Here is a 21,356-nt window from a genome sequence, read left to right on the forward strand (position 1 = left end):
TTAGCACATATTAATCATTCAAACAATCTATGTAAGTGAAAAAATAAACAATATGTACTAAAGTTATTTTATCAAACTATAAATTAACAATCTATATAAATTCAAATTTAATTAATGTAAAGAGTATGTTATAAACAAGTTAAAACCAGTTTAAGACTTAGATCGAAGTGAACACTTTTCTAAAGCAAAACAAATGGATAGGGTTGATTCACAAATATTTTTCTTTTCTTCATTTAAAAAATATATTAAACAGGTTGATTTCGAAAATATATGTGGATTTTTTGGTAATCAAAAGTAGGTCATTCGAAACCAAAAGTCACATAAAAACATAATCTTAATTACGAATAATCATCGGTTTTCGACCACACATCAGATACCCACTTCAAGTCGTTCCAAAATAAAATAAAAAAACATTTTAAAATATTAAAAATAATAAATATAAGACATTTAAAATACAAACTAGACAAGGAAAAAAAAATATAATGTAGACTTTTTTCAAAAATAAAATTCAAAACTTTTTTATTATTGTTTTTATATGAAAAACATTATTAGTAATTTGTAAAGACGTTCAATAAAAAAAACATAATCAAGATACTGTTTGAGAAAGTGTAAAAAATATCTGAAAACTTTCTTAAAAAAATATGGTTTTTTAAATAAACATAAAAAATAAACAATTTGAAAAAAACGTCTATAATATATTTTTACACTTTTGAATTTGTTTTGTAACGAAAAAGAATCCGTTTAAAAAATATGATTTGATTAGGGAGTAAATATTACAAGTTTAAATGTGATTTTATAGAAAAAAGGTATAAAAAGTAACAAGAGGGGGTACATTTAGTAGCCCCGTTTCTTTTTTGAAAACGCGTTTAACGGGCCTAATACTAAAATATTATATTAACAACAGTTTTTATTTTATTAATAAAAAAATAGTAAAATAAAATTAAAGTAACGGTCTATCCAGCTGGAAAAGTATAAAACCCCCCACCATCCAACCATCCCACTCCTCCCTAAATTTCGCCAAAAAGCTTATGGAGCAAACCGCCGCTCCACCACCACTCACCACCACCACACCCGCCGGAATCTCAACCACCACCACCACACACCCTACCTCCGTCGACTCCTCTCCTCGCTCCCGAACAATCGATTCCTGGGTAGAAGACACCTCTCCATACCCTAACCCTAACAACACCACTTCCACGGCGGCGCCGGCCACCAAGCTCCGCCTGATGTGCAGCTCCGGCGGCCACATCGTTCCTCGTCCACACGACAAATCGTTGTGCTACGTCGGTGGAGACACACGGATCGTTGTGGTGGACCGCCACACCACTCTATCAGACCTCACTAACCGCCTCACCAAATCAGTTCTCCGATCAACCGCAACGACGTCGTTCACGATTAAATATCAGTTACCGAATGAAGATCTCGATTCGTTGATCTCCGTAACTACTGATGAAGATCTGGAGAATATGATCGATGAATACGATCGGTTAAACAACATAAACGTGACGTCATCTTCACGGATCCGGTTGTTTCTGTTTCCGGTTAAACCGGAGTCCGTTTCGTCAATCGGATCGGTGTTAGAATCCGCTACGAAATCAGAGGATTGGTTTCTCAACATGCTTAACGGTAACGGTAACGGTAACGGAATGTCGTCAGGTTTTTCCGATACGACGTCGGTTAATGGTTTGTTAGGGTTAGAGGATGAGGTTCCGGTACCGGAGAAGAAGGATGTGAGTGGTAAAGTTGTGGCTGGGAGAGGTTTGAGAGGGAATAATTCGGTCCAGGATGTTCAGTCGGTTCCGGATTCTCCGATGCTGGAAACGACGTCGTCGTTTGGTTCGGCGTCGTCTACGCCGTCGATGGTAAACGTGCCGCCGGTTACGGCGAGTGTTGATGATCAGGTGAATGTTAAATGTCATGAGGATGTGAATTTTGTGGCTGAACCGGTTCCAGTGGTGGTTATCGATGATCCGAATCCTAAACCAAAGCCATCTATGGATTCAGTTTCAAGGTACACGATTAAATTGTTTGTTTTTTTAGTTTTATGTAATGCGTGATAGGTGTTTGATAAAATGCCTGAGTGAAAATTAAGAATTTGTTTGAATTGCAGGTTTTTTTAACCTTTGTTTAATACGTGATAGGTGTTTGATAAAATGCATGAGTGAAAAATTGAAAATGTGTTTTAATTGCAGTGTTTTATTTAGTTTTATGTAGTGTGTGATAGGTGTTTGATAAAATGCCTGAGTGAAAAACCGAAAATGTGTTAGAATTACGTGTGTTTTTTAGTTTTATGTAATGCGTGACAGGTGTTTGATAAAATGCCTGACTGAAAAACTGAAAATGCGTTAGAATTACGGGTTTTTTTAGTTTTATGTAAAGCGTTATAGGTGTTCGATAAAATGCCAACTGAAAACGTGTTTGAATTGCAGTGATGGTAGACCACCTGTGATATTTCAAGATCCAGCTGCACATGCTCAAGTTGCTACCAATAATGTTATTGATCAAAACACTAGAATTCAAATCCAACAAGTTAAAGATTCTTCGTATTTACTCTCAACTCCAGCTGCGCAGCCTGCGCGAGTTGATACACAAAATCATCAAATGCATCACCAACCTCAGTTTATTCATACTGCTGTTCCACCGCCACAATACCTCCAGCACCACCCATCGGGGATGGTTCCAATGGCGTCGTATTACCAGATGTACCCGTCACAAACTCAATATCATGCTCCACATCAGGCGCATGATCAACATAATTTGGTCTATTATATGCCGGCTAGACAGCCGCCACAAGGCTATAACTTGCCATTGCAGGCTGATGCCTCTCCTGCTGTTTCCGCACCTCCTAATAATCAAGTTCCACCGCCTTCTGGTTTGATCACCGCACCCCGGGTTGCCCAACCCGTCCCTAAAACTGAAGCACCCGCAGGCGTGTATAGAACCGCCGCAAATCCTGGTGCAGCGGCTCCTCAACTTGTGCAGGTTCCTTCTAGCCATCAACAGATGCAGCCTCAATTCGTTGGCTACTCTCATGCTCCTCAACCTTCTCAACTCGTTGCTTCTGGTGGCAGTGGTGGTAATTATGTATATGAATTTGCGGATCCTTCACAACAGGGACAACGTATGTACTATGCGGCTCAGCCTTTGCCACCCCAATCTGCCACTCAATATCAAAACATAGCCTCAACTTTGCCTGTTGAAGCTCAAGGTGGATCCCATATGAACCAGCAAGTGAGAACATCACAGCCTTGATTGACTGGTGAGTTCCATTTGAAAATTTTGCAGTGAAGTGTCTTTTTCTTTTATTATTATTATTCTTATTGTTATTATTATTTTCATTTCATTTTTGCATTGGTATGTGGTATGTATTTGTCATTGAAAATAAGAACATCTGGTAAAAATGGTTATTTTTTTATTTTTTTATTTTATATTCTAGTATATATGTGTATATGCTATAAGGGGACTATATGCTATAAGACACATTATTTTGTTTACACCATGATAATGACTCTCTGTCATGGTGAATGAAACATACCCAATTGCCCATTATGGTAATACATGCATTTGGGCACACTTAAAATGGTTTTACCATGATTTAGAATTTAGGCACCATTGAAATTTATTTTAGATCTTTTCAATGATTTAGATTATTTTTGAACAAAAATAATTTGGTGATTTTCTATATTTGAAAAAAGTGTGCAAAAGATCCAAAAGAAATTATGCACTTAAGACCGTGGGTATGGTGGGGCTTGGGTTGGAGGCATGAGTTGACACGTGGAGTTCGAGCCCCCCACCGGTTACTCACGTGTCCGTGGGGTATGGCGGGGCTTGGGTTGGGGCGTGGCTTGGCAGTTTATTAAAAAAATTACAAAAAATTAAAAAAAATACACACAACATAAAAAAAAGCTTAAAATTTTATTAATTACAAAATAAAAAAACCTAAAAAACGATTACAAAATAAAAAAAAACCTAAAAATTACAAAACAAAAAAAAAAAAAACCTAGAGCGTTAGGTAAATTTCAAAAAGCGCGAGCTTGTCGAACGGCTTTCGCTCCTTGCCCCTAAACTCAATGTTCGCCACCGCCACCCGGTCCTCATGGCTTAACTCACCGCTCGGAACGGCTTCGTAGTAGGCCTTGAAACAATCAAGCTTGAGCCGTAGCTCGCGCCATTTATGTTGGCACGCGTTTAAGTTGTGCCGGTCGTATCCGACGTTATGTCGGTAGCTTGCAAAGGCTTCCGGCCAATATCGTGTTTGGCCGGGTTGTCTCCCCTTCATAGCGTCAACGACGCTTGTGACGAGAGCTAGCTCTTCTTCGTGGGTCCAAGAGGTCATCTTCTTCGGGTTGGGGTAGCGGGTTCGTGGGATCAAGTGGGTTTTGGTTGGGGTAGCGGTGGACAACGATTGTTTGGGTTGGGGTAGCCGGTGCGGTTGGGGTTATATATATAGGGGATGTTGATTGTTGGGGGTTGGGGTGACCGCTTGGCTTGGCCAAACGGTTACAATTTAAAATTCAAACACCCCGCTTTGACATGGCCAACAAAGCGAATAGGAGGCCGCCACATCGGATCGCTAGCCCGCGCCACACCCGACTTCAAACCCAAGCCCCAAGGGCCACGCCCCAACCCAAGCCCACCCGGGGTGGTGGCTTGGGCGTTTTCCCCCAACCCACGCCCCAACCCAAGCCCCATACCCCACAATCTAAGACCGTGGGATATGGTGGGGCGTGGGTTGGGGGCATGGTGCGACACGTGGAGTATGGGGCACCCAAGACCAAAAGCCAATTTCAAAGGGGTATGGTGGGGCGTGGCTGGGGTGGCGTGGCTAGTGCTCTTGGCCAATGAGGTTCCGTCATGTCATGTGGGTAGCCCCGCCCAACGCTCGGTCTGAATCCCACGCCAAACGGGCCACGCCGAAACCCAAACTCACCCGGGGTTGTGACTCGGGCGTTTGTACCCAACCCCGCCCCATACCCTATAGTTTAAATACGAAAGTTCCAAAAGTTTGAAGGGACCTTGCAAGTTGTCAATTTGGTAAAAGGCAAAAATCTTCGGATCTCAACACGCTAAAGATCTTTGAATATTCTTTTTAATAATATCATATATCATATCTAATTATTACATGGGTCCATAATATTTTGAGAAGGGTATAGTCAATCAATCGACAAACTTTTAAGTAAGTATGGCCTGTTAATAAAACTGTTTCAGGCCCATTTATCATTACAAAACACATTAATTCCTTTTCATGCGTCTTTGATCTATTTACCAATTTTATCATGAGTTTTGAGTTCAATATTAAAAGACTATCAAATAAATTTTAGCCAATTGCTTCAGTTGAACAACTTTTGAAATGTTTATGCGCTTTTATTTCTGGTGTATTTTGTGTATACAATTTTTTCAACATGGACATAAATTTTAATTAACTTTCTAGAAAACAACTTATATATTACATGTTTGAAATGGATACAGGGGCGGACCCACATAGAGAGGGTCGGGGTCCCTGAACCCCAAAGTTTTTAAAGAATGTAGTACAGCCGATATATTAGTTTTCTAACGGACCCCATAAAAATAATAAGATGGACCCATAATATCAAGTTGAAAGATAGTGTAGTGTTAATTCCTTGATTGCAAGTTCGAGTTTTGCAAGGTAGCCTTTAGTCTTTTTAAATCCAAATTATAAAGTTAGGGCTGCAGCAGTAGCCACACATTCAGGATTTGTTGTTTAAGTAGTTTATTTTTTTATTTTTTTATATATTTTTATTCCAATTAACAGGGGAAATTACATAAGGATAGCAGGTAGACGGGTAACAAACTGCGACGCCATCCCCTTCTGAATAGAAAACCCTAATCTGCTAAAAACAAAGCCTCGCCCCTGAGGGGTTGAAAAGTTGCAATGGACCACACGCTGAACTCTAGCTAAGAACCGAACCGCCTCCTGCGCCAAGGAGCCAAACGTGTCAAACGCCAGGGGGACAAAGGCATGCTGATTATCCTCACAAGCTTTCGCATGTTTTTCCACCTTCTTTGACTCTGCTTTCAGTACCGCTTGCCCCGCCACAAACCCATTTTCCCGGAACCCGGCTAGGGGGGATACACCTGTGAGATCGACACAAGCATGTTTCCCGCCCTCCCAACCAAAAACTAGCACGTCAGTCGGGCGTAGGGTGGACCTCCCTTCCGCCGGGTCTGTAAGAAAATTAATCGGTGACTCTTTCTTTGCCGAGATCCCTGCTCGTCTGAAGATATCCATTAACGCGTCTCGAACAAAGTCATGGTGATACTTAAACCCCGGCAACTCTCTGCAGTGTAACGCATGCTCCCCGTATTTATCCAGGCATGATTTACGGCAGACTGGGCAAGTTTCATTATTCGGGAACATGGGGATCAGTAGACGGTACTTAAGGATTGACCGGTACTCCACCGCTGACATACGTTGACCCAGACCTTCAACAGGAATAACAGTTAAGAAATCCTGAGCGTGAGGCCTCTGTAGGCATTCAATAACGACTTTCTGCGGGGGGACAAATGGAAATCTTCTCCCAAACTTTGTGCGATTCGACAACAAAGGGCATTCGCCAAAGTTTTCTGTGGCTTTTTAGGGGCGGTGTCCCTGTTAAAGAAACCGCCGAGATCAAAGTCAGGGAGAGATTCTTGCAACCGTTCCAAGGCGCTGGCATAATCCGGGCCAGTGTTACCAACCCCACTGTTACGTAAGATGTGGTCCTGCAACTCCCAAGATTGAGACCTGGAAGCCACAAAGGCATAGCTAGCCACATCTCGGGCCGAGAGAAGGCCCAACCCACCAAGCCGCATCGGCAAGGTCGCGATCCGCCATTGGAGTTCACCAAAAAAAGGCCCCCCCACATATGACAATGTCTTCTATTGCCTCCCGAAGACCTTTATCAAAACGTGAAACAACATCATCCATAAAGGGGGGCTGGCAAGTTCGCAAACCAAATAGCAACTTTGCAACCCCCATACAAGATCTAAGCAAGGGAAGTTCGCTTTGAGGATCCCGCAACAAGGGAAGGTGTCCCATAATGTCAACCGCACTTGCCCTCTTAGCCGCTAATCCACTAATAAAACTGGCATCACGGCTGACTGCCCCTCCTAGCAGTTTGACACCTCTCTCCGGCCTCCCAATCTCACTGGGAAAAAGCCCTGTCCGGACCTTCACCCCGTTGCATGTCGGCCAAAATACCTCAGTTTTTCTAATATTAAGCCGTAGCCCTAAGGCTAGACCCTCCGAACCGATGATTTCAAGAGCTTTAGCAGGTAGTTTATTTGAATTCAGAAATCAAATTACCATGCAAACATTTGTGTGCTATGAATCTAAATTTTGAATTTGTGAGTAAGTTTGTTAAAACTTGAATTTTTTTTGTAAGTTTTGTTTTTCATTTTAAAAGACATTGTACTTCTATTTTGTGTTTCCTAATGAGTAATCATTATATATATTTGTTATGATATTGTATTTTATTATGTTCTTCCCGGCCTGACCCGAACGACGACCGATCCGAAAATTCTAACATATGGTTGTGAAAAATCTGAATACCAAAAAAGGTGGACCCCATTCGAAAAAAAATCCTAGGTCCGCCACTGATTGCATACACAACTTACTAATTGTGGAATTTTACTAGGTGCGGTTGTTGTATACATGTTATGATATGTAGCAAACACAATTTTCAATACAAACACAATATTTTTAACGCAAGCATAGCTTTAAATCAATCTGTTTGAAGACAATGTGTTAGATACAAGAAGTGCGAATATTTCGCGTGAATGAAAGGTTTTCGCTAACCCATGATTATTTCATCATAAGCTTCATTTAAAGTACAATATTCACTTTAATGTATAAGTGTTCTATTGAACTTGGTCCTTACGTATAAAACATTTGTTACATCAAATCCTCCTCTGTTATAGTCATCGCCAATAACCTTTTTATCTAGTTTGTAACCATGATGTTTTTCCACCCGCTCTTCTCTTACAAGTTACAAAGTCACTTTCTTTGGCATCAATGGTGTTGCAATTCGTAATCGTAATGTGCAGTTATTTTATTTTTCATGTTATGCCACTTAGAAGCAAACCAGTCTTCTAATGTAAATGTTAAGAGCATGCTCTTCTTCTGTCCTACTTCATGGTTTATTACTTTCCAACAAAATGACAAGCTTAAATGCATTTCGTAGGCTTTTGGCAGAACCCTAATTTGGCCCACATAGTCAACTCATTGAGTGAGTAGTTAATTCAAATTTAGAGTCTTATATCCATAATGTAATTGTAATCTTTGAGCATTTAATAAAAGTCATCTAATTGCCACCCGTAAACATAGTTCACCTTGACCGAATCACGTTATATTCTCATGTTCTTTATTTTCAGCTATTGTGCGTGTTTGTTCGCTTCCACATTACCTCATAGGCCACTTTGATCCGATACTTAACACTTAGTGCATAAATGGTCACATCTTATGAAATTAACGTCTTGTCTTGATAACAATAAAATACATATATACGACACAACTATTAAACATAATTATTCATATGTTCAAATTTCACACTTCCCAACTAGCAAAAAGCATATGCAACAAATTAACCACAAATAACCGGATAGAAGCCTTCGATCGTTTCATAGTATGGTCGTGAAACAATCATACAAAAAGACATGCATTGGTAATCTCAGTATCATACCTGATTGTAAAATCATGTTTCATACCCGGCCTAATACTCGTCAGCTAATTACCTACTGGGTATCAAACATACTGTGGGCATCAGACATAACCATTAATTTGCTAAAAAGTGTCCATTGTTATTTTCAAGAACTTTTTTTTTCTTTTCATATGGTTTTTTATATAACTTTATTTATTAACAACTACAATAAATTAAAATATGATAAATTACATATCTATCATCACCACTCTAAGTCTACAATGTTTAAAATTATCTAAAATACGTAAATTATTAGCATACACCATATCACATATAAAAAGTTTATTTTTCACGCAATAAAGCTATTAACGTGAAGTGTTACTAGACAATGGTTAAGGGAAAATGAAAATAAAAATAAATTTGCAGGTATGTGATTTCGGTATATAATTTGTGTAAATGAGTATGTGGTTTTGGTAGTCGTATCAGGGTATCTCCTAGTCAAATACCCGCAAAACATTTGTTTTTCAATTTCATACCCGAATACCAGTCTTGGATGTTTTAGATGTTCTTTTCGGTCTCTGCTTTTTTTTTTTTACCATCTCTAATGCCGGTACCCCTATAAATGCTCAATAGATGAGCTACACTAGATACTAATCAATCAATGCATAGTCCAATCATAGAGGAAGCCATACTAGAAAATAATCAAACTAAGAATAAGATCAATGAACAATCCGGTCGTAGATTGATCATGTCATTATCATGCCAGTCAAACAAATCAAACATCAATTGTTAAACTCATCCAACAACCTGTTATAACACATGTTTCTCATCACAAAAATAAATTAGTCTCTATCCAACAAGTATCCATCTATATATTGGGCAAATAAGATAGTTTGGATATATGTTTTCTTTAAGTTTTAACACATGATTTTATGACTTAACACCACGTGCAAAACCAATGATCTCTAGATCAAGTAGTGGATTACTTATATTTGAGATGCAGGTTCAACTCCCGCTTGGTGCAGAGTTAGGCACTGGTGGGCAATGATGGGTGACACAGAGAAACCTGGGTTGGATCCTTGAGTCAAACGGGTTTTACTAGTAATTTCACTTGTCGTGCCTACGGGGGGTTGGATCCTTGAGCCAAACGGGTTTTACTAGTAATTTCACTGTCATGCCTACGGGCGGGCAGGTAGGTTACTGGGTTTTCTTCGAAATTGGTGGTAGATTCGGGTTACTCTCGGAGTACTCCGTTTGTCCTGTGCGTGTTAAAAGAAAAAAAAAAGAAAAAAAAAAAAACACCACGTGCAAATTAACAATTTCTTCAAGCATCCATCCACTCTATCGATCATCTTCCTCTTAACTTCTACCGCCACAACTACCCTTTGACTCCATGACACGCATCATCCAATCTTCCCCAGAATAACAAACTCAACATCCATATTCCTAAACACAACAACAATATCAGCAATGATTCATCATCCACAACTACACACCACCGCCATTCCTCCCTCTCTCCGCATGACGTCATCACCGTCCACCGCCTTCCGCCACCTCTTCCGTCACCTCTCCGTCCGCCGCCCTCCGTTGCCGTCACTCCGGTTAACATCCGCCGTTACCGTTAGGGCTTTCTCTTCCGACGAAACGAACACCGAGATTCCGATCAACGGCGAGAAGGTTGTTAATAAGCCTCCGATTTGTACTGCGGATGAGTTGCACTATGTTTCTGTTAAGAATTCCGACTGGCGACTTGCGTTGTGGCGGTATTGTGCTTCTCCTCAGGTAATTTAGTTGTGTATGAGTTTGATTTTGTGTTTTTTTTTCTTGCTTTTTTGTTGATGGAGATGTGTGGATCTGCTTGCTTTGTTACTCGAAATGTTTGATTTCAGGCGACGGAGATGTAATTTAGTTTTGTATGAGTTTGATTTTGTGTTGTTTTGCATGTTTGTTGACGGAAATATGTGGATCGTAACTAGAGATGTTTGATTTCAGGTCATATATATTTGTTAACGGAGATGTAATTTAGTTGTTTATGATTTGATTTTGTGTTTTTTGAGTGTTTGTTGACGGAAATGTGTGGAACTGTTTTTGTTAACGGAGATGTAATTTAGTTGTTTACGATTTGATTTTGTGTTTTTTGAGTGTTTGTTGACGGAAATGTATGGATCTGTTTGATTTCAGGCGATATATTTATTAACGGAGATGTAATTTAGCTGTGTATGAGTTTGATTTTGTGTTGTTTTGCATGCTTGTTGATGGAAATGTGTGAATCTGTGTGATTTGTTACTTGAAATGTTTGATTTCAGGCGATATATCTGTTGATGGAGATGTAATTTAGCTGTGTATTGAGTTTGATTTTGTGTTGTTTTGCGTGTTTGTTGACAAAGATGTGTGGATCCGTGTGATTTCTTACTTGAAATGTTTGATTTCAGGCGATATATTTGTTAATGGAGATGTAATTTGACCGTGTTTGAGTTTGATTTTGTGTGTTTGCTGACAGAAATGTGTGGATCTGTTTGATTTGTTAGTTGAAGTGTTTGATTTCAGGCGATATCGAGGAAGCATCCATTGTTGCTGTTATCAGGCGTTGGAACAAATGCGATCGGATATGATCTGTCACGTGAGGCAAGTTTGTTTCTCTCATTATTTTCTCAAATACAGATAGATTGTTGCGTGTAGTGGTTGCTGATTTTGCTGTCACCTGAGGCAAGTTTGTTTCTCTCATTTTCTCTAATACAGATAGATTGTTGCGTGTAGTGGTTGATGATTTTGCACATGTGATTATCCAGTTTTGTGTTTTTAATGTCTTCTCAGTCATGCATGTGTGAACGGACCAATTTGTATGAATTCTTAAAAGTTAGCATCAACAGTTCAGTAACAATTTAGGAATTTAACCATAAAGATTTAACAGGTATCTGATAACGCGAACAACAAAAATTTTAAACATGAATACGACTCGTTTAACTACTTTATATCCAATGTCTATAAGACAGATGTATATTTTATGCACCTAGAAGGAGAAATAATGGATCCTAACTTTCAAATTTTGATTAATTTTAAAAACGTAAAAAATCACATGGTGTACTTTTCTGTTATCGTGTCTTAGCAGGTTACCTATTGCCAGCCTATTCTAATGCTGTATCTAGGGTTCATGATTTCAACATTCATGAATAAATTACTTTACATATGAATTTGCAAATCGACCATTGATTTTTGTTTCTTTGAATTTCTCATTAATCACGCCTGTGCATGTGCGAAACCAATTCGTATGAATTTTTACAAGTTAGCTTACAGTTCAGTGAGAATTTAGGTTTTTTTTCCTTAAAGAAGTCATCTAGTTGTGTATCTAGGGTTTATGATTTCAACATTCACGAAGAAATTACTTTCTACATATGAATTTGCAGATCGATCATTGTGTGTTGATAAATTTGCATACATCGACCATTGAGTTTTGTTTCTTTGAATTTCTCATTAATCATGCCTGTGTGTGCACGAAACCGTTCTGTATGAATTTTTACAAGTTAGCTTCAACAGTTCAGTAAGAATTTAGGATTCTTTCCTTAAACAAGTCATTTACAAATAAGTTCCTTTTTAAAATCGGATTAACTTTTGCAGTCTTCGTTTGCTCGCCATATGTGTGAACAAGGATTCGACACCTGGATTCTCGAGGTTCGAGGAGCCGGTTTAAGCATGCAAGCTACCAATCTCAAAGAGATCGAACAATCAGCCCATGAAATATCAAATCAAATGGAAGCTGTAGCTTCATCTGAATCTCTAAACATTAATGGAACTGTCACAATAGAATCAAAGGCTTATAGAACTAACCAACAACCAACTGTACTCGAGGAATCAGTACTTGTCACCAAGTTAACCGAAACACTAATAACCCTGTCTAACAGAGTATCTGGCTTTCTTAGTGAAAGTCAATCAAGACTAATTTCCGCTAAATTATTTGACCAATTTTCAAAGTTGGTAGGAGATTCTTTTCTAGCAGAACGATTTAATGAAATAAGAAACAACATTTTAAGTTTGTTGGAAGGAAGACAAGACTCTGGTGCTGTGAACCAAATAAGGGATTTAAGTCAAAAGCTGATTAATATTATTGAAGAAGGTCAACGTCCTGTTTCACCGCCTTTGTTTGACTTGCAAGGATGGTTGAATGCAACCATGGAAGATTTCCAGAAGCAGTTGGATATGATTGTCAAATTCAATTGGGATTTCGATCATTACCTTGAAGAGGATGTTCCTGCTGCGGTGAGGTGACATGTTTTATTTATGTTTTGCTTTTTATATTTTTTACAAGGGCAAATATCATAAAAAATACTATACTTTCTGTTTTTTCTCGTAAAAGTCACTTAACAATTTTTTACACATAAAAGTCACCCTGCATCTCATTTTGGAACTAAATTGTGATTTTTTTTATTTAAATAACCTGCAATAAAGTTTTTCTTTGTTAAATTCCATCTTGCACCAACGATTACAAAAACATTGCACATCGTGACGACAACTTTTATTTACAATATTCGACTTTTTAACTCATAGCCGAATAAGGTGTAAATCATTTAAAAGATAATGCACTTATATATATAATATTTAAACTTAAAACTTTGAAATTCAGAAAATATTGATTATTGTAAAAAACCATAGTTATGTTGATTTGTTTGATTTATGAAGGTCGAAACGGATCAATTTCATCTTTAAATTTTAGATGAATTCTTGAGATGTTCTAACAAAATAATTTACAACTAGTGCAAGAAAATACAGAATGTTAACAGGGAATTTGGAACTTAAGGCGTGTCTCCATACGTGTTCTTTTGTGTCATGCATTACTTGTATATTTTTGTTCTTATAAAAAGATTCAAAATGATGAATTTTTTCAGTGGCTTCTATGAGAAAAAAAACAGAAAGTACATTGTTCTTTATTTGCAAAAATTTGTTGAGCGATTTTTGCGAGAAAAAACATAAAGTATAGTGTTTTTTATGTGCAAAAAAATTGAGGAGTGACTTTTATGAGAAAAACCAGAAGGGATAGTGTTTTTTTATGATATTTTCCCTTTTTACAACTCATCAAATGAACACTTTATAATAATCTTTTAAATAATTAGATGGAATATATAAAGGCTCATACTCAACCCGAGGATGGTAAATTGGTTGCTGTTGGACACTCCATGGGTGGCATTTTACTATATTCAATGCTGTCGCGATATGGTAAAGTTCCAAATCATGTTATTTATTTTAGTTAAAGAAATCTAGAATAATTCTTAGTTTTGAAGTTTTTTAATGATCAAGGTTCTGAAGGAAGGGATCCAGGGTTGGCAGCGGTTGTTACTCTGGCATCTTCACTTGACTACACGTCTTCAAAGTCAACACTTAAATTACTCTTACCGCTTGTAAGAAAATCTTTTAGTCCTATTGGGAGCTAGGGGTGTAAACGAGCCGAGCCAAGCCTGAGCTTGCCTAAAGCTTAAACCTTGTTTGTTTCGAGCTCTATGTCTAAAGCTCGAGCTCAACTTGTGTGTAATTATTTAAATTTGAGATCAGCTCGGGCTTAGCTTGTTTATTAGTTATCAACTATTTACTTATTAAATATATACTTACATATATAATTATCTTTGTATTATTTATAACTGTAATTTTATATATCTAACATAGTATATGATATTTAGTTATATTTATCACACACACACATACACATATAGATTGTCTTGAAAACGTTAAATATTGCGAGAACCGTGAGAACTAATGAAAAAAACTAATCAAAATCAATTTTGTTTAACCCTCATTATATTTAAAATACAATATTAAATAAAAAAATATTCTTTAAATAATTCATCTCTTCTCTCAAAATCACTCCTAATAAATTTTTTACACGTGTAAATACAACAAATTTACACGTGTAAAAAAATTATTTTACGAAAACATGTAAATTTATTTTCTAATACTGTATTCGAATAATAATGATAAGTATAATTTTTTTTTTTTTTTTGAATTTGAATGGTTTTTGACCAAGTTCTCGTGGTTCCCACGAAATATATGCGTTCTCATTTTAACTTTACCCTATATATAATATAATTATTTTGTTATTATTATATATATTTATATATTGTATTAAATTAAGTTTACCATATTTGTATAAATTGTAGCTTTAGTGAAGCTCGGGCTCTCCAATTCAGGCTCAAGTCCGGGATCTAGATCGTTTAAACCCGGCTCAGTTGAGCTCTTAGCAAGCTGATCTCGAGTAGCTTGCAAGCGGCTTGGCTGTTTACACTCCTATCATGGGCTAATAAAATATAGTAAAATGATTATTAATTTATATAATTATTGTTTGCAGGCAGATCCTGCACAAGCCCTAAATGTGCCCATTGTTCCTTTAGGGGCAATGCTAACAGCTGCTTATCCTTTTACATCTCGTCCTCCTTATGTATTATCGTGGCTCAATCATATGATATCAGCAGGAGATATGATGCATCCAGATTTATTAAAAAAACTGGTTTTGAACAACTTTTGTAAGTACAGAATGCAAGCGAATTTCATGTTTCTTATGGGTTTTATGTAAAGCTGGCAATACGTGCCTTGTTGTGCTAAACGGCGCTCTTTAACATTAGGGGTGTGCACGGTTTGGTTCGGTTTTATGGTAAAACTAAAACCGTAATCGAAATGTTCGGTTTTTGATTATTAAAAACCGTTCGGTTTTAGCATTGATTCGGTTCAGTTTTTTCAGTTTTTGGAACAAAATTATGTAAGATTCAAAAATAAAAAGTATAATCCAAGATTTAAATATTTTGAATTTTATTATAGGCAATGAATAAATCATTTCAATGATAAATAAACATGCCAATGTTTTTATCATAAATACTTAATATTTAAGAATAAAACTAATAATTCCTAAATCAATACATAACAAACATTAAAAAAAAATTATTTTTAGGTTATTCGTGTCGGGTTTATTCGGGTTTTCATAAATTGCAAAACCATAACAAAACCGTAAAATTTTGGTTCGGTTAAATCAGTTATTTCGGTTTCGGTTCAGTTTTTTCGGTTTTCTGCTCACCCTACTTAACATGCTTATTGAACCTGAAAACGGCATGTTTAACTAAACGTGTTATTTACTTAAACACAATTTTATTGACACGAATGACCCGGACCCATTTATCTAAAATTGCTAGCTATATTTTTATGCTAACAAATCAGGGTTTAAATCTGATGCAGGCACGATACCTGCTAAACTCTTGCTACAGCTGGCATCTGCTTTGAGAGAGCGTGGTTTATGTGACAGAAGCGGGACATTTTTCTACAAAGATCATATTAATAAAATCAATATTCCAGTTTTGGCTATTGCTGGTGATCAAGATGCAATATGTCCCCCAGAAGCTGTACAAGGTATTTATCACCCATTTGTTTTAAATCCTAAACTTTGTGACACCTTCTAGAATTAGACTTCAGGGTGTATACAAGTCGAGCCGAGCCTCAGCTTGCTTAAGCTTGAGCTTGGTTCGTTTAACTTAAGAGAGCTTGGCTTGGGCTCGGGCTCAAATTGTTTGTTATTATTTTATGTGCATACATATATAGAGGCTGGTTAACGTACAAGACCACCTTATCGTGCGATGCGTACACGAGCATCTCAACCGCAAATCTGATCTAATCTAGGCCTTCAATTGAGCGCGGTGGCACAATAGTAATTAACTTTGCATAATTGTGCATGTTATTTCATAATTACGCACGTTATTTCATAATTACGCACGTTATATTGGTGGTCGCGTACTGTCACACGTTAAGAGTCTTTTGTATTTAAACATTTCACTACACATATAATAATTTTATAGGAAAAAACTATAATTTATATATGTTAAAATTTATCTTTTAGTTATTTTTATCTTAACTGTATATAATGTTTATTGTGTATACATATATATATTTGTTAGAAATTACTATATTTATATAAATAATCGGATTGATCATTTGGGGTCCTAGTCAAGTTCGGTATGACGGTATGTGAAGCTTGGGCTCACACTCGTTTAATCCCGGCACAGTTTGAATGTGGCTCGGCTCGTAAACTCATATGCACCACTAAATGTAGTATAGACATTAGAAAATTAGTTTTTTGACAGTATGTTATTTTGATTGAACAGAAACGGTGAAGCTGATTCCTGAGAATTTGGTTACCTATAAACTTTTCGGTGAACCGGATGGCCCGCATTATGCCCATTACGATTTGGTTGGGGGCCGACTGGTATTCCTTCTTACTTTCTCAATTCTTTCATAATCTTAGCTTTAAAAGCGAATCAGAAACGATTAGCTAATTATCTGTAATTGATTAAGCAACTCTGCTAGTAATTTACACGGTAGTGACGAGCTGAGGGGTCGAATTTGACACAAATCCGAAAATTGTGTCAAGAAACAAACCCGAACACGACTCATGTATTCGCAGGTTGAAACGAACACAACGTGAAAATCTTAGTTTTTCTTTTGCATATTAATACTCTAAAATTACAAATTTACACCCAAACACACAAAAGTTTATAAAACTATAAAGTTTAATCTACAAACATGGCATTATTTTTTCAGGTGATTCTATTTGCACCATCACTTTTACTCATGACACATTGGTTTGACTGTTTTGTTCTCACTACATTTTTATGATTTTTATCTAATATACATATTCATTTTTTATTACTTTTAATATAGGCAAATTGGATTTAAATAATCCTAACTCACTGTTATTGGCCAATAATAATCCCAACTCATTTAATCACCAATTATAATCCGAACTATTCACTTTTGTTTGTAAAATGCTCCCAGTTAAAAAAACACTAACTAGGTTAAAAATTTGCTGATGTGGCTTGCCACGTCACCTGCCACAACAGCTGCCACGTCATCAAAATATGCCACGTAGACTGCCACATCAGCTGCCACGTCATCAAAATATGCCATGTGGCAAGCCACATCAGCAATTTTTTAACCTAGTTAGTGTTTTTTTAACTGGGAGTATTTTACAAACAAAAGTGAATAGTTCGGATTATCATTGGTGATTAAATGAGTTGGGATTATTATTGGCCAATAACAGTGAGTTGGGATTATTTAAATCCAATTTGCCTTTAATATATAGTGTTTTATACAAATTCGAATTTGGTGTTGCAATATGTTTGTTTTTATCTACACTACGGTATAAATTTTGAGAAATAATATTAATTTTTATCGTATCATAAACTATAGTGAGTTTCGGTACCGTAATGAGTTAAACTAAAGCCCTATTAACCGAATTCCCGCCGCGTCACATGGGAATCTTCCTAAGTTAAAAGTTAGTAAAGGAAGAATAAAGTTATTAAAAACAAAACGGAGAAAGTAAATTAAAAACAAAGTTGTCTGGTGCAACTGTGCAAGTAGTATAAGACACTTATTTTTAAGTTTTGATATAGAAAACCTAACCAGAGTTTATTATTGGACATAAAAATACAACACTCTTTAAAATATTTTTTTTATAATGGTTTGAATGCAGGCTGTGGATGAAGTATATCCCTGTGTTATAGAATTTTTAAGTGTTCATGACCAGAAGTAATGTAATTATGTATTTATGAAGTAATGTAGATAGCCTCTGAATTATTGTAATAGTAAGGTGTTGTATAAAACCATTTCAGTGTTTTTTTGTTAAAATTATTTTGATATGTTAAACAATTTGCAATCAATGTACTTCATATGTTACCGTTAACGTTATTTTTTTATGTATACACTTATTATGTTTAACGTGTTGTCCTCCTCGTTGATCCAACTATAATATTTGTTTCTCGGGGTCTCTAAAGTCTATTTCTGGTATGTTTAGGATGCTTATTTTTGTGTCTAACGATCTTAAGATTCCTTTTATAATTTTTTTATTTAACTTTTATATAACAGATATAGCATAAATAAAAACAATAGTATGTCGGTGTGGACATCATATGCATCGGCATAACAAGGTTAAAAAAACCACTGAAATCGGCTGAACTGCTTAAAGAGAAATGAGTTGGCTAGTTTGATAATCAAATGGTTCGGCTCACGGTTTAGATTTCACGGTTTGATGGCTTAACATTGTGTAAGGATGACAATGAGCCGGGTTTTAGACAGGTATTGAGTACTTTCATTCCCATACCCTATTATAAAACTTTATCTCATACCCTCAGTTGGGTGCTAATTGCGATTATCAGGTACATCTGTTACTATTATAGTTTTCATCTTATATTCTTTTTACCCTAGGAAATTAGAAATATAAAATCTTAAAAGTCATTGATTAGTAGAAAAATCCAGTTCGGGTAAATGGTATATATGTTTCGGGTTCGGTAAATGGTATATATGTTTCGGGTAATCGGACAGGATATCATCTAATACCATAATCTTCCTATGCTTGTGAAGGTTTTTAAACAAGTACTGTATCCTAATATCCGCTCCAAGTGTTTAGGGTTGTCTGCACCCCCTTAGTCGATGTGGTCCGGTTTGAACTTGGAACAAACGGTTTAAGTTAACCTTTATTATTTGCATATCTGTTATCATGTATGTTTATTATAATAATGAAACATTTTTATCATTTAAAAATGTTAATACAAACTAATGAATTTAAAAGAAATATTATTTCGGTTTAAACAATCAAAACTAAGCAATTACATCACTAACCCAGTTAAACCGGTTGGTTTGGTTTATTCCAAAATTGGAGTTAACGGTTCAGCCCCATGGTAACACCAGTAATCAGGCATAATATTTACTCAGGTAATAATCTTAAAAATGTTGTCACAAATGTATAGATAAGTTCTTATTAACTAAAAGTTGATCATCTTTAATATTTGCATTTATTTTGTATGCAACATTTACAAATTTGTATGTAACTTTTGTCATGTAGTTTTATTTACATGGTTTACAACATTAATAAAATAGATTAACTGAACCATCAAGTCACTTATTTGCGTTTCTTTTCCTTTACACGTCCTCTTGGGATCTTTTTCAACACTTCAGCATCAAGTTTCTTTAACATCTTTGTGGCATCTTTCTTCCCTTTGCTGATCAAATGATCTACCTCTTTCTCGTACTCTTCATACAACGCCGGTAATGTCCCGAGGCATATAACACCTACATTCAAAGAAATCGTTCAATCATAAGATCAACATCTGACCTGTGTTTCAAAACATAAAAGTCAAAATCTGAACGTACAGAAGAACAAGAGATTCAACGAGCTGAAATGGTTTCCAATAACTGAAATCATCCATAATGCCCCGATCACCTAAAACAAATTCATAGTTTATATAAAAATCAACGAAAATAAGTTAAATGTAACCACATTTGTATAGATATTTGTACATATTGAAGAAGTTTTAAATACAATAGTCCTTAACGTGCGATGTGTACGATATTAAATCACACATGAACAAAATATAACATGCGTGATTTTCTGATTTGTTCATGCGTGATTATATGATTTGTTCATGCGTGATTATGGTTTGAATCTTATAACATGCATGATTTAATATCATACGTACCACACGTTAAGGACTATTGTACGTTAACCTTCCCCTATGTATATATATACACACACACTTACCATGAAAAACTCGAGGAAGTTTTCACCACTCGAGATCTCATAAAACCGAAGTAAAAACAAGTTTAGTTTCCTATACAACCATTTGAAGGCGGATTCTTGGAGTGTTATCTCATGGATATCGGGAAGATCCCTAGTAGAATCATCTCGAGATGTATTAGTTGTAACACATAACGGTATAGAATTAAGTATAAGGTTAACAACATTACCAATCGGTAAATTTTGCCGTGGTATACGTGACGAAGACCATCAACATGACAAGGATGGTGATATGACAAACTAGAGTAACAAAGTTGTACTCGAGAACTTCGAAGAGGAACCATATCATCGTAAACCCTAACAGAATAGCCGCTGTCAGGCTTTTATTTCTCCATAGAAGTATGTCCGCGACTACAACATACATTAAGTCTTGCGTTAGTAAAACTCAATACGAAACTCCCAACTTATGATTGTTTTATAATACAATGTCAACAAAGTGATGATCTATTTGTTATGTTTTTAACACAACAATAAGTTGATATGATCACATATTTAAAAAAAATACCTTGTCCTCCGCCAAGTGCAGAATGTAACGATCTTTCACGCCCAAACAATTTTCCGCTTAAGTTGTTATGATCATTAGATTCTTCGAAATCAGAAGATGAATATATCGGCATATTAATCAAGTTCAAACGATAGGCGGGTTTCGAAGTTTTATATGTCTGTACTTTATTTGGATCATATTGAAAGAAAGATGTATAAGTTATATAATCAAAATAAAGGTTCTAAGCTTTGGATATAAGAAATCTTTAGGGTTGGAAGAAAGGTATGGCTTTAGGGTGTGACTTTATACTAGAATTACCTCCTCACAAATCACATGAACAAGCTTTAATTATTGATTTTTTTCCAATTATTTGTAATATTAAGAATTTTATTAGACATGAATGAAACTAAAGCATTGTGTATTACATGACTTTTATCTGGTAAAAAAATAAATGGCATTTCATAAGAAATGTTTACGAATAGTTAAGTGGTTATATATTTTTTTGTCACGTTATTTAATAATCTTATACGATATACCCATGATAAGACCACCCGTAGTGGGGCGTTATTTTTAAAAAAAATTGAAAAAAACCGCCCCAAAACGCCCCCTCCCCCACTACACTAGGCGTTATATGGCG

At 36.2% G+C, this 21,356-nt stretch overlaps 3 protein-coding genes across 3 annotated transcripts; 2 read left to right on the top strand and 1 right to left on the bottom strand.

Moving 5' to 3' along the window:
• Window positions 1-991: 991 nt before the first annotated feature.
• LOC110921200 lies at window positions 992-3,423 on the top strand. The gene is made up of 2 exons (XM_022165489.2): window positions 992-2,011; window positions 2,430-3,423. The coding sequence occupies exons 1-2, from the start codon at window positions 1,029-1,031 to the stop codon at window positions 3,250-3,252; spliced, it is 1,806 nt and encodes a 601-aa protein (XP_022021181.1). The 5' UTR covers window positions 992-1,028; the 3' UTR covers window positions 3,253-3,423.
• Window positions 3,424-9,970: 6,547 nt separating this feature from the next.
• On the top strand, window positions 9,971-18,345 carry LOC110921177. The gene is made up of 9 exons (XM_022165456.2): window positions 9,971-10,421; window positions 11,187-11,264; window positions 12,255-12,893; window positions 13,745-13,847; window positions 13,929-14,029; window positions 14,971-15,145; window positions 15,849-16,019; window positions 16,769-16,869; window positions 18,136-18,345. Exons 1-9 carry the CDS (start codon window positions 10,110-10,112, stop codon window positions 18,193-18,195), a joined length of 1,740 nt encoding a protein of 579 aa, XP_022021148.1. The 5' UTR covers window positions 9,971-10,109; the 3' UTR covers window positions 18,196-18,345.
• A 1,060-nt stretch (window positions 18,346-19,405) lies between these two features.
• LOC110922941 (reticulon-like protein B9) lies at window positions 19,406-20,917 on the bottom strand. Its single transcript, XM_022167131.2, has 5 exons — window positions 20,741-20,917; window positions 20,406-20,586; window positions 20,200-20,329; window positions 19,812-19,881; window positions 19,406-19,730 (listed from the first exon to the last, which is right to left on the bottom strand). Exons 1-5 carry the CDS (start codon window positions 20,850-20,852, stop codon window positions 19,561-19,563), a joined length of 663 nt encoding a protein of 220 aa, XP_022022823.1. The 5' UTR covers window positions 20,853-20,917; the 3' UTR covers window positions 19,406-19,560.
• Window positions 20,918-21,356: the final 439 nt, after the last annotated feature.

Source organism: Helianthus annuus, chromosome 17 (assembly GCF_002127325.2).
Source record: "Helianthus annuus cultivar XRQ/B chromosome 17, HanXRQr2.0-SUNRISE, whole genome shotgun sequence".
NCBI classification, from domain to species: Eukaryota; Viridiplantae; Streptophyta; class Magnoliopsida; order Asterales; family Asteraceae; genus Helianthus; species Helianthus annuus.